The following is a 21,260-nucleotide window of genomic DNA, read 5'->3' as shown; positions in this document are numbered from 1 at the left end:
AAGGCATGAAAGAAGATGGATCAAAAAAGAAAAAAAATGGGAAACAAATAGCAAAACAGTAGCCTTAAACCAAATCATATTAATATTTACATTAAGTGTAAATGCTCTAAACACTTCAATTGAAAAGCAGAGATTGTCAGCTTGAATTTTTAAAAAAGATCCAACTATATGCTATCTACAAGTGATGAACATTAGTGTTAGAGACACAGCAGATTGAAACAGGAAGCACAAGAAAAGTTATGTAGTTATGTTAATATTAGACTAATTAGATGTACACAAAAGAAATATTATAAGAGATAAAGAAGCACTGTTCATAATGATAAAAAGGACAATTCAGGAACATATATATTTCTAAATATGTATACTTCTAATAACAGGACTACAGTATTCTTATAGCAAAAGCTGACATAGCTAAAAGGAGAAATAAACAAATCCATAATCATAGTTAGGGATTTAACCCCCCCCCTCAGAGTAATTAAAAGAACAAGTAAACCAAAAAAGGTCAACATGGATGAAAGACACTGAAGGCAGAAGATCTGAAAAACACTATCAAAAAACTCAACATACAGATTGATACATCCAACAACTGAATAATACACTCTTTCCAACTATACACAGCATGTTCACTGAGGCAATCATTTGATGACTTATAAAACATCTCAGTAAATTTCAAAAGATAAAAATCTTACAGATTTTTATGTTCTCTGACCACAATGGAATTAAATTAGAAACTAGTAACAATAAAATACCCAGAAAATTCCCAAATGTTAGGAAATTAAATAATATATTTCAGAATAACCCATTGGGTAAAAGAAGAAATCACAAAAAAAAATTACAAAAATATTTTATAATTAAAATTCAGCATTTTGAAATTTGTAAGCTGTAGTTAAAGTAGTGCTAAGGGGACAATTTAAAGTTTTAAATGCCTGTATTAGAAAAGAAGAGATGTTTAAAATAAAATATCTAATTTTACACCTAATAATGTGGAAAAAGAGCAGCAAGTTAAATATAAATAAGTAGAAGGAAAGAAATAATTAAAATCCTAGGATAAATCAATGAAATAGAAAGCAAACAATAGAGCAAATCCACAAAGCCAAAAGCCGAGTCATGGAAAAAATTAATAAAATTGATAACCACTTTAGTGAGACTAATGTAGGAAAAAGAGAAAGAGAGAAAGAAAGAACACACACCTCACAAATAACAAGAATAAAGAGAAGATATAGCTACAAGTCCTAAATCAGACATTAGAAAGATTTAAAAAGGAATATTATAAACACCTTTTTGAAATAAATTTGAGAACTTAGATGAAATAGACAAATTTCTTTGAAACACACACACACACACACACACATACCAAAATTGAATTAAGGATTAGAAATTTTGAATAGCCCTATAAATATTAAGATTTTTTGATTTGTACCCTTCTCACAAAGAAAATTCCATGCTATATGGTTTCACTGGTAAGTTCTATCACATCTTTCAGGAAGAAATAATACCCATCTTACACAAACTTTTTCAGGAAACAGTGAAGGACAAAAAGCTTCTCAACACATTTTATGGGGCCATTGTAACCAAATACTAAACCTTGGAAAAACATTTTAGTAAAAGAAAATTACAGACCAATATCCCACATTAACATGGATAAAAAATATTTTAATAAGACATTAGCAAATTGAGTCCAGGAACATATAAAAAGGATAAGACATCAAAATTAAATAGGTTTTATTTTAGGAATAAAAGGTTGATTCACATTTGAAAATCCAACAGTGTGATTCAACACATTATCTGGAAAAAAAAAGAGGAAAACTCATATAATATTCTCAGTCGATATAGAACAAAAAGAATTTGACAAAATTTAACACACTCATCATGAAAATTCTCCAAAAACTAAGATTAGAAGGGAACTTCCTGAACCCAGTAAAGGGCATCTGTGAAAAATATACAGCTAAATTATACCTAGTGGTGATAAATTAAAATCCTAAGATTAGGAGCAAAGCAAAACATCGACTCTTACCACTTCCATCCAGTATTATATTGGAATTCCTAGTTAGTGCAATAGGACTAGAAAAAAGAAATAAACTAACATAAAAATTATAACGAAAGCACTAAAATCATCCCTGCACATGACGTGATATCTGCATTTTTAAAATTCTAAAGAATCTACCAAAATAACTATAATTTATAATGAACTTAGCAAGGTGGCAAGATACAAGTCCAAACTTCAAAAATTAACTGTACTTTTTTATATATCAGTAACAAATAATTGAAAATGGAAATTTAAGATTTTTTTTTACAACAAAAATCAAAACACAAAATGGATAGGCTTAAAGTTAATTAAAGACATACATCTGTCTCTACATGTCTATCTACATATATCTCTACAATGAAAACTATAAAGACTTAAAGTTAAAAGACATACATCTATCTTTACATACATCTATCTACATATATCTCTACAATGAAAACTATAAAATATTTTCTAGAGAACTTAAAGAAGTTCTAAACAAATGGAGAAGTTTACCATCTTCATGGATTGGAAGCCATAATATTATTAAGATGTCCATTCTTTCCAAATTGATCCATAGGTTTAATGCAATCTCTATCAAAATCTTAGCAGACTCATTCTTTTGTAAACATTTACAAGCTGCTTCTAAAATTAAAATGGAAATGCAGAGCTGCCTGTAAAATTTATAGGAAATGCCTATAATAGACAAAACAAATTTGATAAAGAATGATGTTAGATGATTTACACTACTTGATTTAAAAAGAGACAATCATTGAAATTAAGACCATGTGGTATTAGTTTTAAGTTAAGACATACAGATTAATGGAACAAGAAAGAGAATCAGGAAATAGATCCACACATATATAGTCAATTGATTTTTGATGAAAACTCTAATTATTTCAATAAAAATATAATAGCATTTTCAACAAGTGATGCTGAAAACACTGAATATACACGTGGAAGCAATGAACCTTGGTCCACATAAACTATGCACAAAAATTATTCGCAAGCCACGATACAGAGTCAACACAAGAGTTCATTAATGGAGGAATGGAAAAAGAAAATGTGGTATATGTACACAATGGGATATTATTCAGCCCTAAAAAAAGAAGGAAATCCTGTCATTCGCAACAACATGAATGAACTTGTAGGACATTAAACTCAGTGAAATAAGCCAGGCACAGAAAGAAAAATAGAGGAAGGCCTCACTTATATGTGGCATTTAAAATTGTCACTCTCATAGGGAGCAGAAAGATAGTTCCCAGAGACTGGAGATGGGGCCAGGAGAGGGAGAAGGATGGAGAAAGGAGAGATGTTGATCAAAGGGTACAACATTTCTGTTAGACTGGAGGAATAAGTTTAGTGATCTGGTGCACTGCATGGTAGCCACAATTAATAATAATGTGTTATATATTTCAAAATTGCTTAAAGAATAGATTTTAATGTTCTCATCATAAAAAAAATGATAAGTTGGTGAGGTAATGGATATTTTAATTAGCTTAATTGTATCTTTCTACAAAGTACACATATATCAAAATATCACATTGTACCGTATGAATATATATAATCATTATTTGTCAGTTTAAAAAAGTAAATATATGAGGTGATGAATATGTTAATTAGCTGGATTGAATCTTTCCACAATTTGTGTATATATATATATATATATATATCTCAAAACATTGCATTATCCCCATAAGTATATATAATTTTTTAAAAAGAATAATAAAGAACCTCTCATTGGATCATCTGGCCTTTTAAAATTTAGTATATGACAAGATCACAAAAATGTTTACTGATAAACGCATTTTATTAGGTTGCCAGCCCATAATGTGAATATTACATGATTAAATTCTTAGCTTTAATGCTATATGTAAACAAGAAAACACTATACTTTAAACCATAGATGCAAGGATAAAATATCAAGTTTATATCCTTTTTCTAGACGTGTTTTATTCCCAAACACTGCTTGTATGAAGTTTTTGAGGAATGTCCTCTCATTGAGCATAAGATGTGGCTAAAAATTGGACTTGCTGTTACTGCCAGAAAAATCAGGGAACACTTGTCTTATGAGGTAAGAGGTCTTTGTATAAACTTGTCTTTCTTTCTGAATGGAATTGCATTAAAATATTATTAGAAAATGACTATGAATTTATATTAAACATCATAAATAAATAATAGACTATGAAATGGTGTTTTTGTTACAGGATTGGAACTACAAGCTGCAATTAAAGCTCTCTAATGTTCATTTAAAAGATATACCAAAGAACACCAAAATTAGTATCTATGATGAAACCGTAACCTATGTTATCGTCATACATGGAGCTGTAGAAGATTGTCAGTTACGAAAAGCTTACAAGGCACCTTGCTTAATTCCTATAACATGCCATCAGGTAAAGAAATATTGATTCATGTCTTCAGGTCAATATGCCATATGTCCAACAGTGTATTAACATCCAAAAAGTTGTTGCTATAATCTTAAGTTTTCCACCATTCAATCTTCCCGCTTTCCCCTACAACTCTTTAAACACCCATACACACACCCACACCCATACACACTCACCACGCTCATTGATTACCTTGGCACTTGGTAGACCAAGCACAATCTATTCCCATCCAGTGCCTATGAAGCAGGCCAAGTTGTACATTTTGGCCACAGTTAGACTTTGGTGCAGTTATACATGGCAAAAGAGGGCCTATATATTTCTTTTACACATTGCAGTAAGGCTGTATCAACAGTACTCTAGAAAGGTTCTGCCAGACCCATGCTGAATTGAGTAACAGTAATATTTCCACACTACTTTGAAAGTGAATGTAAAAGTGAAAGTATTCTCATATTTTAACTGTTAATTAAGTTCCCCTGCCAATCAAAATGAGAACCTGAGCTCTGTGGATAAGGAAAGAAGACTGTATGTATGTGTGCATACATGTATGTGTGTATATTTGCATGAGTTTGGGGGAGAATAAGAGAGGCACAAATCAAAAAGAATCAAGGGACATACAAAATACAGCTACAGAAAGTAAATTGGAAGAGATACCAAGAGTAAATTAGGCTTAAATGTATTTATGTATTTTAAGAAATTAATATATGACAGAAACAGTGCTAGATGCTGAAGTGATAAAGACAAATGAGATTTACAGCTTACCCTCAAGAAATCTCTCAACCAAGGGGAAAGAAAAAATATGTAAACATATTAATAAAATGTTTACAGCTATGATATAAGTACTTACAGGGTAGATACAGGACACAAGAAAAAAGTGAGGTGGGCATGGGAGGGATACCTAGGTGAAAAATGGTCACAAGAAAATTTTCTAAGTGGACACCACCAGCACTGGAGTGATGCCCAACGAGAAGTGAAACATTCTTAACTTTGGTGCTCCTTACCTCTGTTTTGAACACATAACATAGCTTTGGTGTGGGTGTTGGTTGGGAATTTAGACAACCAAGCAACAGTTCTCAAGGCACATTGAAGCCTGCTTAACCTCTGTCTACTCCCCTAGATGTAGAGTCCTGCTCACAGTGGATTTAGATACCAATGTGATTCAAAGTATAATAAATACAACCACAAAGTAGAATGATTTTTTAAAATCCATTGTTTTTTATACTTTATGCCATATAGAAAAACTCTGGGTGAGTTTTTAAGGAGCCATTGATGATTATTTCAATCATTTTCTCTTTTGGAATAGAAATAAACAAAATATTTAAAAATCAGTGAAAGTACATGGAATATTGACTTTCACAAAACCAACATATCCAGGTATTTTAAGATACCTATCTTATTTGTGTTGATTTATTGACACTTTCAATTTTCTCCCAGATGTTTAGAGAGGGCCTAAAATAATAGCTTACCAGAGAAACATTTAATCATATGATGACTGCTCAGAAATTAACTTGTACTCTGCCAACTTTTAGATACAAGGCACGGAAAATTTCACAAAAGTAATGATTATTCAAACTTCAACTAATACGCAACAATTTAGATGGAATGCTAAGAAGTTTCTCATGTACCAGGATAAATAGGTGAGTTAGATTTCTTTGAGCAATTATGAGAATTTATTTTCCTTTCATATAAGAGCCCTAGATGTATTTGGAAACTGTTGTATTGAGGAATTCTTTTAATTGTCATATTTGATATTTAATGTATGAAGCCAGATTGAGAATATTGAAGTTATGATTAAATATTATTGTATATTTCATCTATAAGAATAAGTATGCGTAATTATCAAGATGATACAAAAAAGATTAGGGAATTATTAGCTCTTCCCTAAAATTAAAATATTTTACATAGCAACAACAATAAAAACAGCTTACTATCTGAACAGTAGACATAAATCACTAGAACTAGATGGATAAAGCCTATTCTTCATATAAATTTTACATAATAAAAATTTAATCACAAATGATTAGTAACTACTATTAAGCCATTCATTTAAATTTGGAAAGTAAGTTTGAGATTTATTTAAAAATTAAATAGTAAAGAATTAAATTATAAAATAAATAACAATAATAGAATTTAATATTTGTCATTTCACTAAAGGGAAAATAATGTTTTAAATTTAGAAAGATAGAAATTAATTTTAAAATTCTGATGTCAATAAAATATTAAGAAACAAGAGATAAGTAAAGGGCAATTCATAGATGAAAACTTATACTGAAAACAAAATGTGGAAAACACTGTCAATAAAGAAGCAAATAAAATAGTTGGTCCATTTAATTAGTGAGTTTTTGAAAGAATTATAATACCTATTGACCAAAAAAAAGTAGTGAATCTAATATATATTCTTACTTTGTTGACACCAGTATAAATTAATGAAGCAAATTTATCAAGAGACTCCCAAAGCCATAAAAGTATTTATATCCTTTGATTAAATAATATAATCTCTAAACATTTACCCTAAAGATATAAACCAAACAAAAAATAAAAATGAATAATTGAGCATTATTTATAAAAATAAAAATCAGACTGTGTAATGATAAATAAATGGTTCATTAAATAAACACAACAATCAACATGATTGAATATTACATAGGCATTAAAAATTAATTTTTCATATCGTAACTTAGAAAAGACTGATATATGTCAAGTAAAAATACCAATGATATAACATTCTGCTGCTAATTTTAAATGAATTTTATATTTATTATGTCACCACTATGTAATTTTGAATCTACATGGACACAAAATACTGTCATTGCACAGGTTCCCACCAGCTTTAAGACTAAGCACTTATAGGTTCCAGTTCAAGGTCACTGACTAGAGGCAGCAAGTGTGTACCTCTCCCACAGAAAGAAATCAAAATTATTGAGTAGATATTCACGTTTCAAATAGATAGTCTAGGAGAGAACACTGGAACTCAACAGAGAAGAGACAGGAAGCAGGAAAGCAGAGGAGAGGGAAGTCAGGCAGCCTGCTTGGCCGGGATTAGCAGGAAGACCAGAGAAGTTCCTTGATGCAGGGAGTGAGTGAGAGGTCCCTTGGCTTCCACACTCCTGCCAGGGACTTACAGAATCTTAGCCATGGGAGTTCCCCAACCCTTCCAGGCCCCCAAACTAATGCAAGGAGCTGCCTAGATATTTCTGAGAAATTGCTCAAACTTGCATGTATTCCCACAGGCTTTCAAGCCCTGAGCAGCTACAGCTCAGCACCATTCAGAGACCCCAGCCCCAGAGCTCTCTGTCTTGCTCTGGGGCTGCCAAAGTCACAGGGCCATGGAGGGAGCAGGGAGGCTAGGCACTTTCGTGTGCCCCAAGGACAGACACTGCTGAGGGAAAGAGGCAGGAGTAGTCAGCGTGCCCCACAGATGCCTGCCTCCACTGAGAGGGCCCACCCTCACTGGTGGCAAGTTCAGGGGCAACCTGCCAACATTTGGGGAGCCCAGCCCCTAGAGGTTTGAGCTGCCACAGCCATTGTCACTGCTGATGCTTCTGGGCCAGGGAATCTGGACCCTTTTGTGCACTCCAATGACAGAGACTGCTGCTGCTATTGCTGAAAGATGAGGGGCTGTGAGTAGACCGTGTACCCCTCAGCTGCCTGCCTCCCCTCAGTGGGGCCCATTCTGCATTCCAGCTGTAGCTTGGCAGCACCATTTGAGGAGCCCATCCCCCAGAGGTCTGCATCTTAGGGACCCCACACTGCCCTCTGCAAGCCACACGGATGCCTGTCTCTGCCACTCCTGCTTAGATGGGCCTGCCCTCCCCAGTAACAGGCCCATAGCAAACTGCCCCGCCCCTGCTTGAGCATTCTGCCAGCAACCAGGGGATCAGCCCACCCTACCCCATCACAGACAGCACCTGAACACAGGGGGGCCTAAGGACAAGTTTGCCAGCTCAGTCCTGGTCTGGGCCCACCAGAACTGAAGTATGCCAACCAGGGACCTGGGGACTGGGGATTACCTAACCTAGTCCACTATCACTGGCACCTGAACACTCCCCCAGAGTTCTGAGGTTGGGCTGACCCAAATTGGCAGCAACACCACAGCTGGTACTCAATGACAGATGCCAAAAGGCTGGGCCCCTCTCCCTCTATACACACAGCAGATGATTTCCCTGGAGAAGAGAGTAAGGAAGCCACAAAGCTTACTGGGGCTGAGGGAAGCCCCAAAACCATTTAGGAGAGAGCTATGGGACAGGCATTTACTGCAGCTCTCAGTGACATTGTGGCCTGGAGATAGACACAGTGTCTGACTGAACTGAGAGTCATGAGCCCCAGGATGGGCATGATAGGGAAGTAGACCACGATTCTTCCTGGCTAAGACACAGAGCTGTTATTGTCCCCTCCCCTTGTGGAGACCTTGGTGCAATTCAGTGGGAGCTCCCCTTGTCACTCCTGGGAAGGCTGAAGCCTGTGCTTATTATTGAGATATCTGTGGGTGAGTTTGGTGGTCCAGCCCTGCCCAGCTTTGTTCCCCCAGCTAGGGCTAAGCAGGGAACTCAGGGCACCAGGCATTTCACAGACCAGTTCATTTGAGACAACAGAGAACCCCTGCTGGTAAACAAAGGTCAAACACATAACCATTGGAAAGTAAATTAATACATAAGAAGTGATAGAGGGGCAGAGCACGATGGCCAAATAGAATGCTCCAGCAATCATCCCTCTACACAAACACAAAATTCAACAACTATCCATGTCAACAAGCACCTTCAGAACAACGAAAAATCAGATGAGCCCTCATACTACCTGGTTTTAACATTATATCAAGAAAAGAGGCACTCCCTCCCCATCTCCCAGCAGTATCACACCAGCACACTGAGTGGAGAGAGAATCTGTGTGCCTGGGAGAGGGAAAGTGAAGTGATTGTGGGACTTTGCATTGAAACCCAGGGCCACCCTGGAGTAGGGGAACCCAGCACATGGCAGAATTCTCCCAGTGCCCAAAGAGGGAGACTTTAGACCAGTCCAGGCAGAGAGAAATTCTCCACCTTGAAACCTGAGTTCCAGTTAGCCTCACCACCAGTTGACAAAAAAGCGGCCTGGGCCTGGACTAAATTAGGTAAGGCATTCAGGCCACAAAGGTGCAGCACTTGGGCAATTCCTCTGGTTGTGCTGGCCCAGAGCCAATGGACTTTGGGTATACATACCTCAGGGAGGCAGCCACCCCCCAACTATAGGCAGTGCGGCTCAGGGAGTCTTCTTCCAGTTGGGGAAAGGAAAGGAAAAAGTTCAGAGGACATTGTTTTGCAACTTGGGTACCAGCTCAGCAACAACAAAATGAAGTACCAAGCAAATTCCTAAGGTCCCTGACTCCAGGCCTTAATTCCTGGAAGGCTTTTCTGAACCCACCCTGGGTAGGAAGGGAACATGCTGCCCTGAAGGAAAGCACCCAGTCCTGGCAGGATTCACCACCTGCTGACTTAAGGGCTCTCTGGGGCTTTGAATAAACATCAGTGGTAAACAGGCAATAGTCACCACTGGCTTTGCTGGTGGCCATGAGGAAGTGCCCACATCACTCCTCCCCGAGCATAGACCATATGTGAGGCCAGAAAACAAGTCTCAACAATATCAAAAAGTTTAAAATTAAATCAAGTATCTTTTCAGAACACAATGGAACAAAACTAGAAATCAATAACAAAATGAACTTTGAAAACTATACAATTACATGGAAATTAAACATCATGTTATCGAATGACCAATGAGTCAATGAAAAAATTAAGAAGGAAATTAAAAAATTTCTTGAAACAAATGAAAATAGAAACACAACATACCAGAACCTATGGGATACAGCAAACGCATTATTATGTGGCTTATAGCCATAAATGCCTACATCAAGAAATAGAAAGACTTTAAGTAAACAACCTAATGATGCATCTCAAGGAACTAGAAAAACAAGAACAAACCAAACCCCAAATTAGTAGAAGAAAAAATAAATAAAGATCAGAGAAGAAATAAATGATATTGAGACTAAAAATAAAATACAAAAGATACAAAAAAGAAAAAGTTATTTTTGAAAAGATAACCAAAATTGTCAAACTTTTAGCTAGACTAAGAAAAGTAGAGAGAAAACCCAAATAAAATCAGAGATGAAAAAGGAAACATTACATTAATACCATAGAAATAACAAAGAATCATTATAGACAACTATGAATGACCATACACCAACAAATTGGAAAATGTAGAAGAAATGGATAAATTTCTGGACACATACAACTTACCAAGATTAAATCATGAAGAAATAGAAAACTTGAACAGACCAATAATTAATAATGAGATTAAAGCAGTAATAAAAAGTTTCCATCAGAGAAGAGCCCAGGACCTGCTGGATTTACTGCTGAATTCTAACAAACATTTCAACAAAAACTAACATCAGTTCCACTCAAACTATTTCAGAAAATTGAAGAGGAAGAAATTCTTTCAAACTCATTCAACTAGGCCAGCATTATCCTGTTACTAAAATCAGGCAAGGACACACACAAAAAAAGAAAACAACAGGTCAATATCCCTAATCAAAATAGATTAAAAAATCCACTACAAAATACTAGCAAACTGAATTCAGCAACACATTAAAAAGATCATTCATGATGATCAACTGGGATTCATCTCAGAGATACAAGAATGGCTCAGCGTATGCACATCAATAAACATAATATATCACATCAACAGAATCAAGGACAAAAACCATATGATCATTTCAATAGATGCAGAAAAAGCATTCAATAAAATTTAACATCCCTTCATGATAAAATTTTTCAACATATTGAGTATAAAAGGAACATACTTCAACACAATAAAGGCCAGATATGACAAATCCTTAACTAATATCATACTGAACAGGAAAAAATTGAAAACTTTTTACTAAGATCTAGAATAAGACAAGGATGCCCACTTTTATCACTTCTTGTCAACATAGAACTGGAAGTCCTAGCAAAAGCAATTAGGCAAGAAAAATAAATAAAGGGCATCCAAATTGGAAAGGAAAAAGTCAAATTATTCTTGTTTACAGACAACATTATCATATATTTAGAAAAACCTAAAGATGCCACCAAACAACTCTTAAAACTGATAAATGAATTCAGTAAAGTTACAGATACAAAATCAATATACATAAATTAGTAGCATTTATATAGGCCAATAGTGATCAATCTGAAAAATAAATTTAAAAAGCAAGTTCATTTATAACAGCCATAGAAAAGTAAAATACATAAGAATAAATTTAACTAAAGAAATGAAAGATCTCTACAAGGAAAACTAAACACTGTTGAAAGAAATTAAAGGAGACACAAAAAGTGGGATCTCATGGTCATGGATTAGAAGAATTAATATTATTAAAATATCTATACTACCCAAAGTGATCTACAGATTCAATGACATCCCTATCAAAATACCAATGACATTCTTCACAGGAACAAAAACAATCCTAAAATTCATGTGGAACTACAAAAACAAACAAACAAACAAAAAAAAACCCTAAATAGCCAAAGCTATCATGAGCAAAAAGAACAAAACTGGAGACATCTTCTGAACTCACCAGTACATTTCAAACTATACTAGAGAGCTATAGTAACCAAAACAGCATGGTGTTGGCATAAAAACAGACACATGGAACAGAACAGAGAACCAAAAAATAAACCCACACCCTTACAATCAACTAATTTCTTTTTTTTTTTTTTTTTTTTTTTGAGACAGAGTCTCACTCTGTTGCCTGGACTGGAGTGCCATGGCATCAGCCTAGGTCACAGCAACACCAAACTCCTGGGCTCGAGCAATCCTCCTGCCTCAGCCTTCCGAGTAGCTGGGACTACAGGCATGTGCCACCATGCCCACCTAATTTTTTCTATATATATATTTTTAGCTGTCCATATAATTTCTTTCTATTTTTAGTAGAGATGAGGTCTCGCTCTTGCTCAGGCTAGTCTCGAACTCCTGAGCTCAAACAATCCGCCTGCCTCGGCCTCCCAGAGTGCTAGGATTACAGGAGTGAGCCACCGCGCCCGGCCTAGCCAACTAATTTTTGACAAAGGCCACCAAGAACATACATGGAGGAAATGACTATCTCTTTAATAAATGGTGCTAGGAAAACTGAATATCTATATGCAGAAGAATGAAACTAAGTTTCCATCTTTCACCATATACAAAAAACAACTCAAAGTGGATAAAAGACTAAATTAAAGGGCTGAAAGTTTGAAACTACTAAAAGAAAACATTGGGAGAAATGCTATAGGACATTGGTCTGGACAAAGATTTTTTTGTTAAGACATCAAAAGCAGAGGCAACAAAAGCAAAAATAGACAAATGGTATTACTTCAAGCTAAAAAGCTTCTGCACAGCAAAGGAAACAACCAAAAAAGGGAAGAGACAACCTACAGAATGGGAGAAAATATTTGCAAACTATCCATTTGACAAGGGATTAATAACCAGAATGTATGAGGAATTCAAACTATTTTATCTTTATAGCAGTACAATTCACAATTGCAAAGATGTGGAAATAACCCAAGTGCCCATCAATACATGAGTGGATTAATAAAATGTGGTGCATGTATACCATGGAGTTCTACTCAGCCACAAAAAACAATGGTGAGATAGCACTTTTGTATTATCCTGGATAGAGCTGGAGCCCATTCTACTAAGTGAAGTATTACAAGAATGGAAAAACAAGCACCACATGTACTCACCATCAAATTGGTATTAACTGATCAACACTTACATGCACATATAGTAGTAACATTCACTGGGTGTGAGGCAGGTGGGGGGCTGGAGGGGATGGGTATATTCACACCTAATGGGTACAAGTGCGCACCATCTGGGGGATGGACATGCTTGAAGCTCTGACTCGGGGTTGGGGGGTGCAAAGGCAATATATGTAACCTAAACATTTGTACCCCTATAATATACTGAACTTTAAAAAGAAGTATTTGGGGATATTGGGACAATGGATGATTTTGTCTCTGTACCTTCCAAACATTCTGCACATTTGTTATATAACCTTTATAATAAAATACTTTTAGGCCTTTTTTAAAACATGATCTTCTTCCCATCAGTTGAGATTACTACAAATTTAAGATCACAGATCTTAAGTGTGAGTGATTTCAACCTGATCCTATTAATAATTTGACAGCTGGATAATTGAAACAGTAACTTGTGTCAGTGATTGAACTAATAGTGTCTTTTTTAAACCAGCTTCAAATACAATGTTGGAAGAACTCATTCCAGAGTAAATGAATATTAAAGAGGTAAGTTTAAAGTATCTTAAAGTTTTACTTTGTGTAAAAGAGAGTCTGAATTTTATAGAAACTACCAATATTTTTCTCTTTTTCTAAAATAGTTCACCTGCTAATCATTTTGTAGGTTTTGATATGAAAAGTTTCTCTTGGCACTGGGTACAGTGGAAATTATATTTTTAGGTAAATATTAGAGAAATGACAAAGAAAAACAAAGTTTAAGAAGTACTAGAATACCTGTCTTGAATTACATTAGCAACCAGGCCTTACCAGGAGTGGCTGAAGTTGCAGCATACCTGACCCCTTTCTACTTGGGCCGAAACTTTCACTGGTCTGAAGTCTTCCGGTGCAACCTTGGTTAAGCATCTGGGATCTTGCAGCCTGATGGCAGTTGGCCTATGTTCACAATGCCTGGAACAGAGCAGAATCTCAATAATCAGTGCTCTAATATAATCTAATCCCAGGCTGATCTAAGTTATTCAGAAAGTTTCTCAACAGTATTGATCAATTTCATAGGTCACTACGAACTCAGGTTACTTTGAAGATTGTTGGATCTTCAAAGCCCTAGACCAACTTTGCAATAGGATCCCAAGTTATGAAGCACTACAGGGCCCTGGAATGGAAACTGAGCAGAGAGAAATACAGTGAAACTACCACACTACCTTTACATCAGCCTACCTGTGTCTGGATCTTAGGGGGTTTCAGATGGGACAGAGAATTCATTTTTAATTTTAGTCTTTGCCAGGTTGGTTATATTATTCCAGGAGATGCTTATTATACTACCTGGAATCTGAGAAATGTCTGCTAAGGATACACAGGCCAGAAAGGTGTGTATTTAGTTGTTAAAGAAATGCTTTGCATCAATTAAGTCTATTTGCTCTATTAGAACCAGGTATAAACTTCTGAGAACACGTGTCTTCTCCCTCTAACCTCTCCTCACAGAAGTACGTTGACAGAAAGGTGATCATAGGCTCATAGTGGAGGGTGTTTCTCTCATGCCCATCCCAGCACCCTGGCCTTCAAGGGAACAATACTCTTCTTTAACACCCAAGTTCCCACCCCACATGAAAGCAGGATGTTCATTCTCTCCCTAAAGTATTTAGGGAGCTTCTTAGGGAAGCTTTATTTCAAACCTTCCCTAGTTATTGCTTGTTGTCTGTAATTCCTGGCAGAATAACATAAGATCTCTGGCATGAGACTCTAGATTTAACTCCGAGTTCTACCACCTACCAACCATGTGACCCTGGGCAAGTTTCTTAACCTACCTAAGCACCACCTTTCCCATCTATAAAACACGGATAATAGCAATACCCATTTCTGTGGAAAGTAAAGAAATGGAAAGTAAACTGCACGGTGCTTGGAACATAACAAGCAATCCCTACACAACACACAATTTCCATTATTCTCTTCTCACTCCTTCTTAACATCATGAACTACTTGTCCACACTTCTTTGTCTCTTCCCATATTAATTCTCTAAAAAACATGGGTACACTCACCTATTCTAATCTTCCCAAACACAGCTGCTCCTGAAGACTAGGGAATAACAAAGGGAAATCACAATTTAAAAAAAAAGATACAGAGGACATTTATGGTAAAATATTAGATGATTTCTAGAGCCCACTGACTAGGCCATCTTTCTCCTTAGCCCTGGCCAGCCTCCAAGCTGGTAAGATTCAGCTTAATAGCATATTTAGGGGAGCAGAGGGGAGGGCCAGGGAAGTTAATGCTTTCCCTGTACTTATTCTTAAAGAGAGCTACTTTTCCATCAATTAAAAAAAAAATGATGGCATGGTGCTTGTTCATAAAGAAGCAGCAGTGTGAAAGTGAGAGTCTGTTAAATGGCAAAAACATCAGCTAGGGAGACATACAGAGAATATCATCAAATTGCATTATTTAGTAGATGTTTTCTCTCCCTGATATTAGCTCCTGGTTGTATTTCTAAGCCAGCTCCCTTCCCACTACCCATAAACCCTTTTCTCACCACAACTACCGTGGGATTGTGGCTTTCCCTCTACATGGTGAAAAGCCCCATCAAAGGCGTGTCCCAAAATCAAGCAGCTCCTTGCAAAGTGTTTTGGTCCCCAGGATGGAGCACACAGTGTTGCCACCGCCTAGAGTCTCAGCCCTTTACTCCTGCCCTATAGACCAGATTCGACCAGCCCCGCTACATAAATCTGACCCTTGTTAACCGTCTCGAATTTGACTCCTGTCTCCTATCTCAATTTCTAGATACAACAACCTGCTGAATTACTTGATGAGCTCAATGAGAATGATAACATCTAAGCAGTCCCCTAGAATAAACCTAAAGGAAAGCCTAGTAAGCTGCCTCAGTTTCCTCAACATGATCAGGAGCACACCTGTCCCTGGAGACACAGATTGAAGCCAGTGTCCATTTCCCCTTCATGTGATAGTGTAAATCATAGCTCTTTCCACTAGCCAGTTGATTCTTTGAACAACAGTGTTTCTAAATTCTAATTTGGAAAATGAACTTTAAAAATAAAATTCCTTTATCTACATTTCCGAGAACTTCACAATCTCCTGGTTTCCTCTTTCTATTCTTCTGCTTAATCTCACGCGCAACATTGGCAGCTCTCAGTTCAGCAGGTTATTTTTCAGGCTACAGGTATTGTTGGAAGATCCAAAAAGGTAGTAAGTTATGACTTAAATTCTCAAGTGTTTATGTTAATAAGACAAAATCTACGAGGAGGCAATTAAATAACATTGCAAGGTACACCATGGATAGGCTAGGTGTAGTTAAAGAAATTCAGAAGAGAAACAGATCACCATGGAGAGTGAACAAAGTCTTTATGGAGACAGAAAGAGGTTATTCAGGATAGAGGATACAAGAGAGCAAGACCTTTGGGGAACAATGAGTAGAACAGTCAGAAAGTTGATTGTTAAAATGTGTCTGTGGGGAAATATTTGTGTGTGTGTGCTTTATATGACTCTAGGTTACATATATCACATCACTGAGTTAAAAAATAAAAACCGGCCGGGTGCGGTGGCTCACGCCTGTAATCCTAGCACTCTGGGAGGCCGAGGTGGGCGGATCGTTTGAGCTCAGAAGTTCGAGACCAGCCTGAGCAAGAGCGAGACCCCATCTCTACTAAAAATGGAAAGAAATTATATGGACAGCTAAAAATATATATAGAAAGAAAATTAGCCAGGCATGGTGGTGCATGCCTGTAGTCCCAGCTACTTGGGAGGCTGAGACAGGAGGATCGCTTGAGCTCAGGAGTTTGAGGTTGCTGTGAGCTAGGCTAACGCCACGGCACTCACTCTAGCCTGGACAACAGAGTGAGACTCTGTCTCAAAAAAATAAATAAATAAATAAATAAATAAAATAAAAACCATCAAATAAATAGGTTTATCTCCATTTTTAAAATGTAACTCTTGCATGCCACCTCCTGTGACAAAGACCATATTTAAAAATAGATTTAAAGGTTAACAATACACTGTGTAAAAGTAGTTGCAAGAACTATTTGCTCACAATAAGATCAATATCTTTACCTTGGAAAAATGATTAGGAAAAAACTGTAATTCCAGTAGACAAACTTATGAACAACTAATTCAAGATAATACCTAACAGTGGAGAAAAGAGCAATCTAAGAAATGCAAAATTAAACAATGAAGTATTAACATTTGCTTCTTTAAATTAACAAAATTTTTATTCAATGGTAACATCTATTTCCTTTGAAATAGACGAAAATTCAGTCACACAGGTTTTCTCTTATTTTGTTGGTACATTAGTGAAAGCAATTTGTAACAAAAGTCAAGAATGCTCACGCCCTTTGACTCAGTGATTCTGCTTCTGGGGATTAATGCAAATGAAGTGATCCTTACAGTAAATGTATGTGGAAAATGTCCAGGCCCTGACTATTTTCTATGGCAAAAGCCAGAGCCCAGGTGTTCAACAATGGGAGTGTGAACATATTAATAATTTCACTACACATCATCCATGCAAGGAAATATCATGCAACCATTAAAAAGGTTGGCTGTATAGTCCAATGTAAAATATGAAGAAAAAGGCAAACATGCAACAAACAATATACACACACTTTTAGCATGAAAAAAGGCTAGCAAAGATAAATCCAAATGATTAAATTATGGCATTAGAAGAGTGAGAGAGAGGTGGTTTTGTTCATTTCTCTTATTTTATGTCATTCTATTGCTCTTGTAATGAAAAACATGATTATAAAACTATTAAGCATGATTGAAATGTAAGTTATTTGAATGTTTTCTGTCTTCCTACAACCCTTTACACTCAGCAATACGGGTGCTGTGAAGGGGAGTGGTAGTAGCCTGACCTGAAGCTCAGTGAGTGATAAAGGCTTAAGTCAATGTTCCTAACAATGGAAAAGCCTCCTCACGATCGTCCATAAGCTGCCCCTGTCCAGCTCAGCAGGCTCCAGTGGTTTCTCAGACTCTGAATCCCAGTTTAAGTCATGCTGCCACTGCTTTATGGACACTCATGTGTTCAATGTCTTTCCTTGGCCTGAACAATAATGACCACACCATGTTTCTTTAGGGAATGAAATTGACCCTCTAGTACAACCTGTTCTGGGTTATAGCTCAATGTTGAAAGATTCCAAAGCTCTCTACGTTTTGGGGTTTTTGTTCCCACTTCTTATAGGAATGGTTGACAAGACTGCCCGGAACACGCATTGATGCTGCTGCTTTGAGAGGCCTCCTGCTGCTGAAACACACATCCCTACATCACGTCAGATCCTGTGTGGATGTTTGTGGTGCCAAGAAGAAAAGAAGTTTGGACCTTGCAACCAGCCAGTTCAAAATATATATTTTTGCAAAATTTCCTTGATTTAAAATATCTGTTATTTTAAATATACAAAACATCTCAGGAAATCTTAAGATATCTTAGAGTTTTTGTTTTGGAGCCAGAAAAGAAGCTTATGCCACTCTGATACTTCCCATATTGCTCTTAGAGCAATAATGGCTTGATTCATTTTATGAAAAATCTAATAAATTAAAATATAGCTTAAATGTTGCTCTTGATCCAAGTGTTGATTTTTGTCACTCGTTGTGCTGGTCTTGGGAGCTCTCAGAGAGTTATAATAGTGAAAAATGGAAACTGATTCAGATTGAACCCTAAATGAAACGTCCAGTAATCATTTTGTTCACAATTATATTCACAACAATAATCATAATGTCTGGCATATAATTTTAGAAAATAGACTTAAAAGTTAAGAGTTAGTGAGTACTTTCTGTATGCTATGTGTATAACAGATGCCAGACAGTACCAATTCATTTAACCTTCGTAACAACCATGTAAGGTAGGTACTATTATTCCCAATTTATAAATGAGTAATCTGAAAGAGTGACTTTAAATAATTTGCAGAACATCTGACAGTTAGTTAAAGGCAGAGAAGAGATTTGAAAACAAGTTCTTATACTATATAAACCCTTAGTATGGTAAGCCTTAAATAAATATCTGAAGAATTTAAAAAAAATTAAATATATCTTCAGGATCAGGCTTCTACTCAGGGTTTGGGAACTATGAATGCTATGCCCGACAACCAGTAGAGAGCACATTTCTAGGAGCCAAAGTGGGAAGACTTCCATCACAAAAGTGTTGGAAAAGACAACTTGGTTTTCTCCTGTTGGGAATATCAAATTAAACTACTATCACTTCTCTCCGAAACTAACCTAGACTAGTTTTTCCCAGTGATAATTACATGACAGCTATTGCAGTGTTTGAGGGATCCTATTAATGAGCAATCCTCCTCTCCTGACCTCTGAACCAATAGAAAATTAAGATAAAGGATTAAGGCCAACAGAGATCGAAACACACACAAACTCACCATTATTACTCACTGAGCTGACATAGAGAATGTGGTGGCCTTCTTTTCCCTAGAATTGGAAAGATTGACTACTGTAGGCATTTGTCATTAAGCTTAATGCATAGCTGAGAACAGTAGAAAATATAAGATTTTTAAAAGTAAATCCATTCCCAAAAAATATTAAGAAGTGGCTTCACAAAGAATGTCCAGGCTCTGCTTCTAAATTCATCAACTAGATAAACCGTTGTACCTGAGTAGAATGAATGAATGAGGAGGAGGAGACAGGTTAGGAGTGTAAAGGCCCTGGAGAGTTTAGCCCTCAATCCAGAGTAAGCTTCCGGAGAGGGGAGAATGCTCTGAACTAACAAGATCTGTCACATAGAGAGAGCTTAGCACACACTGGACACTATTCTCAGTGCTTTGTCCTCATTAGCTCATGCAATCATCACATAAATGTTAGGAGGTAGGTACTACCGTTAGCCCCATTTTGCAAAAGCAATAATGGAGCTTAGAGTATGCAGATGAAGGAGCTCAGGAAATTTCACCCCAAAATATAACTCCTGGGTATAAAGAGTATTTTGAATTAAAGGCCCTTAGAGATTAACAGGCCTTGGAAGGGGCTTTCCCTGTTTCTTTATTAAAAAACAGACCCGTCAAAAAGAATAATTGACTTCCTTTCCCCTCCCTGTTATCTCAATATATTACAGGAAATAAGATCAAGAATTCAACCAGATCTGACCTAAATCATTTTAAATATAATACCTGTCTCATAGGTTAATTTAATTTCCAAATAGAATTATTTGTAAGTCGGGCCGGGCGCGGTGGCTCATGCCTGTAATCCTAGCACTTGGGAGGCCGAGGCGGGCTGATCGTTTGAGCTCAGGAGTTCGAGACCAGCCTGAGCAAGAGCGAGACCCCGTCTCTACTAAAAATAGAAAGAAATTAGGTGGATAACTAAAAATATATAGAAAAATATTAGCCGGGCATGGTGGTACATGCTTATAGTCCCAGCTACTCCGGAGGCTGAGGCAGGAGGATTACTTGAGCCCTGGAGTTTGAGGTTGCTGTGAGCGAGGCTGACGCCATGGCACTCTAGCCCGGGCAACAGAGTGAGACTCTGTCTCAAAAAAAAAGAATTATTTATAAGTCAATCTTTTTTCCACATCCATTCATCCTCCCTAGTAACCACCTATTGCCACTCAACAGAGTTACCTATATTTCTCATCTCTCCTGCCCCTCTAAAACGAGGGTATATAAACTTCTGGACCCCACTTGGATCTTGGGTAATCACTCTGTGATTCTGCCCGTGTGCATGGTAAATAAATCTCTTCCTCTTATTAATGTGCCTTATTGTGACTTGATCTTTCAGCGAACCTTCCAGGGCGAAGGAGAAGTTTCGCCTCACCCTCACAGAGATAAATCTCTCAAAGTGATACACCTTGACATGATGACACTGGGATTCAAATCCTCCAAACATACTCAGCATATTTTGCAATGCTTTTTAGTTTGTCGAGGTTTTATTTTGGAAATCTAAGCCATTGCAGAGGTGCTGTGTACACTCCACAATATTAGTCACTATCAGTGTCTGACTAGGCTCATGTACTGGCTTGTAAACATCTCCATGTGGGGAAGACCCCACACCAGCACTGAAGCATGAAATACTCATGGTGTGTATACCTGGCCTCATCCGCAGGACATGGGGGCGTGTGTGCCCCGGCTCTGCTTTTACCTGAACGAATGTAATGTACAGACTTTGGCTCAGGAAGGAATTAGAGCTCATTTCCATTTAACTCTTCAGAGGAAA

The 21,260-nt window shown here is 36.8% G+C and overlaps 1 protein-coding gene across 1 annotated transcript in view; it reads left to right on the top strand.

Moving 5' to 3' along the window:
- SLC9C1 (solute carrier family 9 member C1) overlaps positions 1-6,026 on the top strand; it is a 92,505-nt gene extending 86,479 nt beyond the window's left edge. The window contains exons 23-25 of the mRNA XM_069471968.1: positions 3,951-4,079; positions 4,213-4,398; positions 5,919-6,026. Coding sequence (XP_069328069.1) covers positions 3,951-4,079; positions 4,213-4,398; positions 5,919-6,026 — 423 coding nt within the window. The remainder of the gene's footprint in view (positions 1-3,950; positions 4,080-4,212; positions 4,399-5,918) is intronic.
- Positions 6,027-21,260: the final 15,234 nt, after the last annotated feature.

The sequence above is a fragment of the Eulemur rufifrons genome, chromosome 7 (genome assembly GCF_041146395.1).
Source record: "Eulemur rufifrons isolate Redbay chromosome 7, OSU_ERuf_1, whole genome shotgun sequence".
In the NCBI taxonomy this organism is placed as follows: Eukaryota; Metazoa; Chordata; class Mammalia; order Primates; family Lemuridae; genus Eulemur; species Eulemur rufifrons.
The sequence above is the reverse complement of the archived record's forward strand: the minus strand, read 5'-3'. Positions and strand labels throughout refer to the sequence as shown.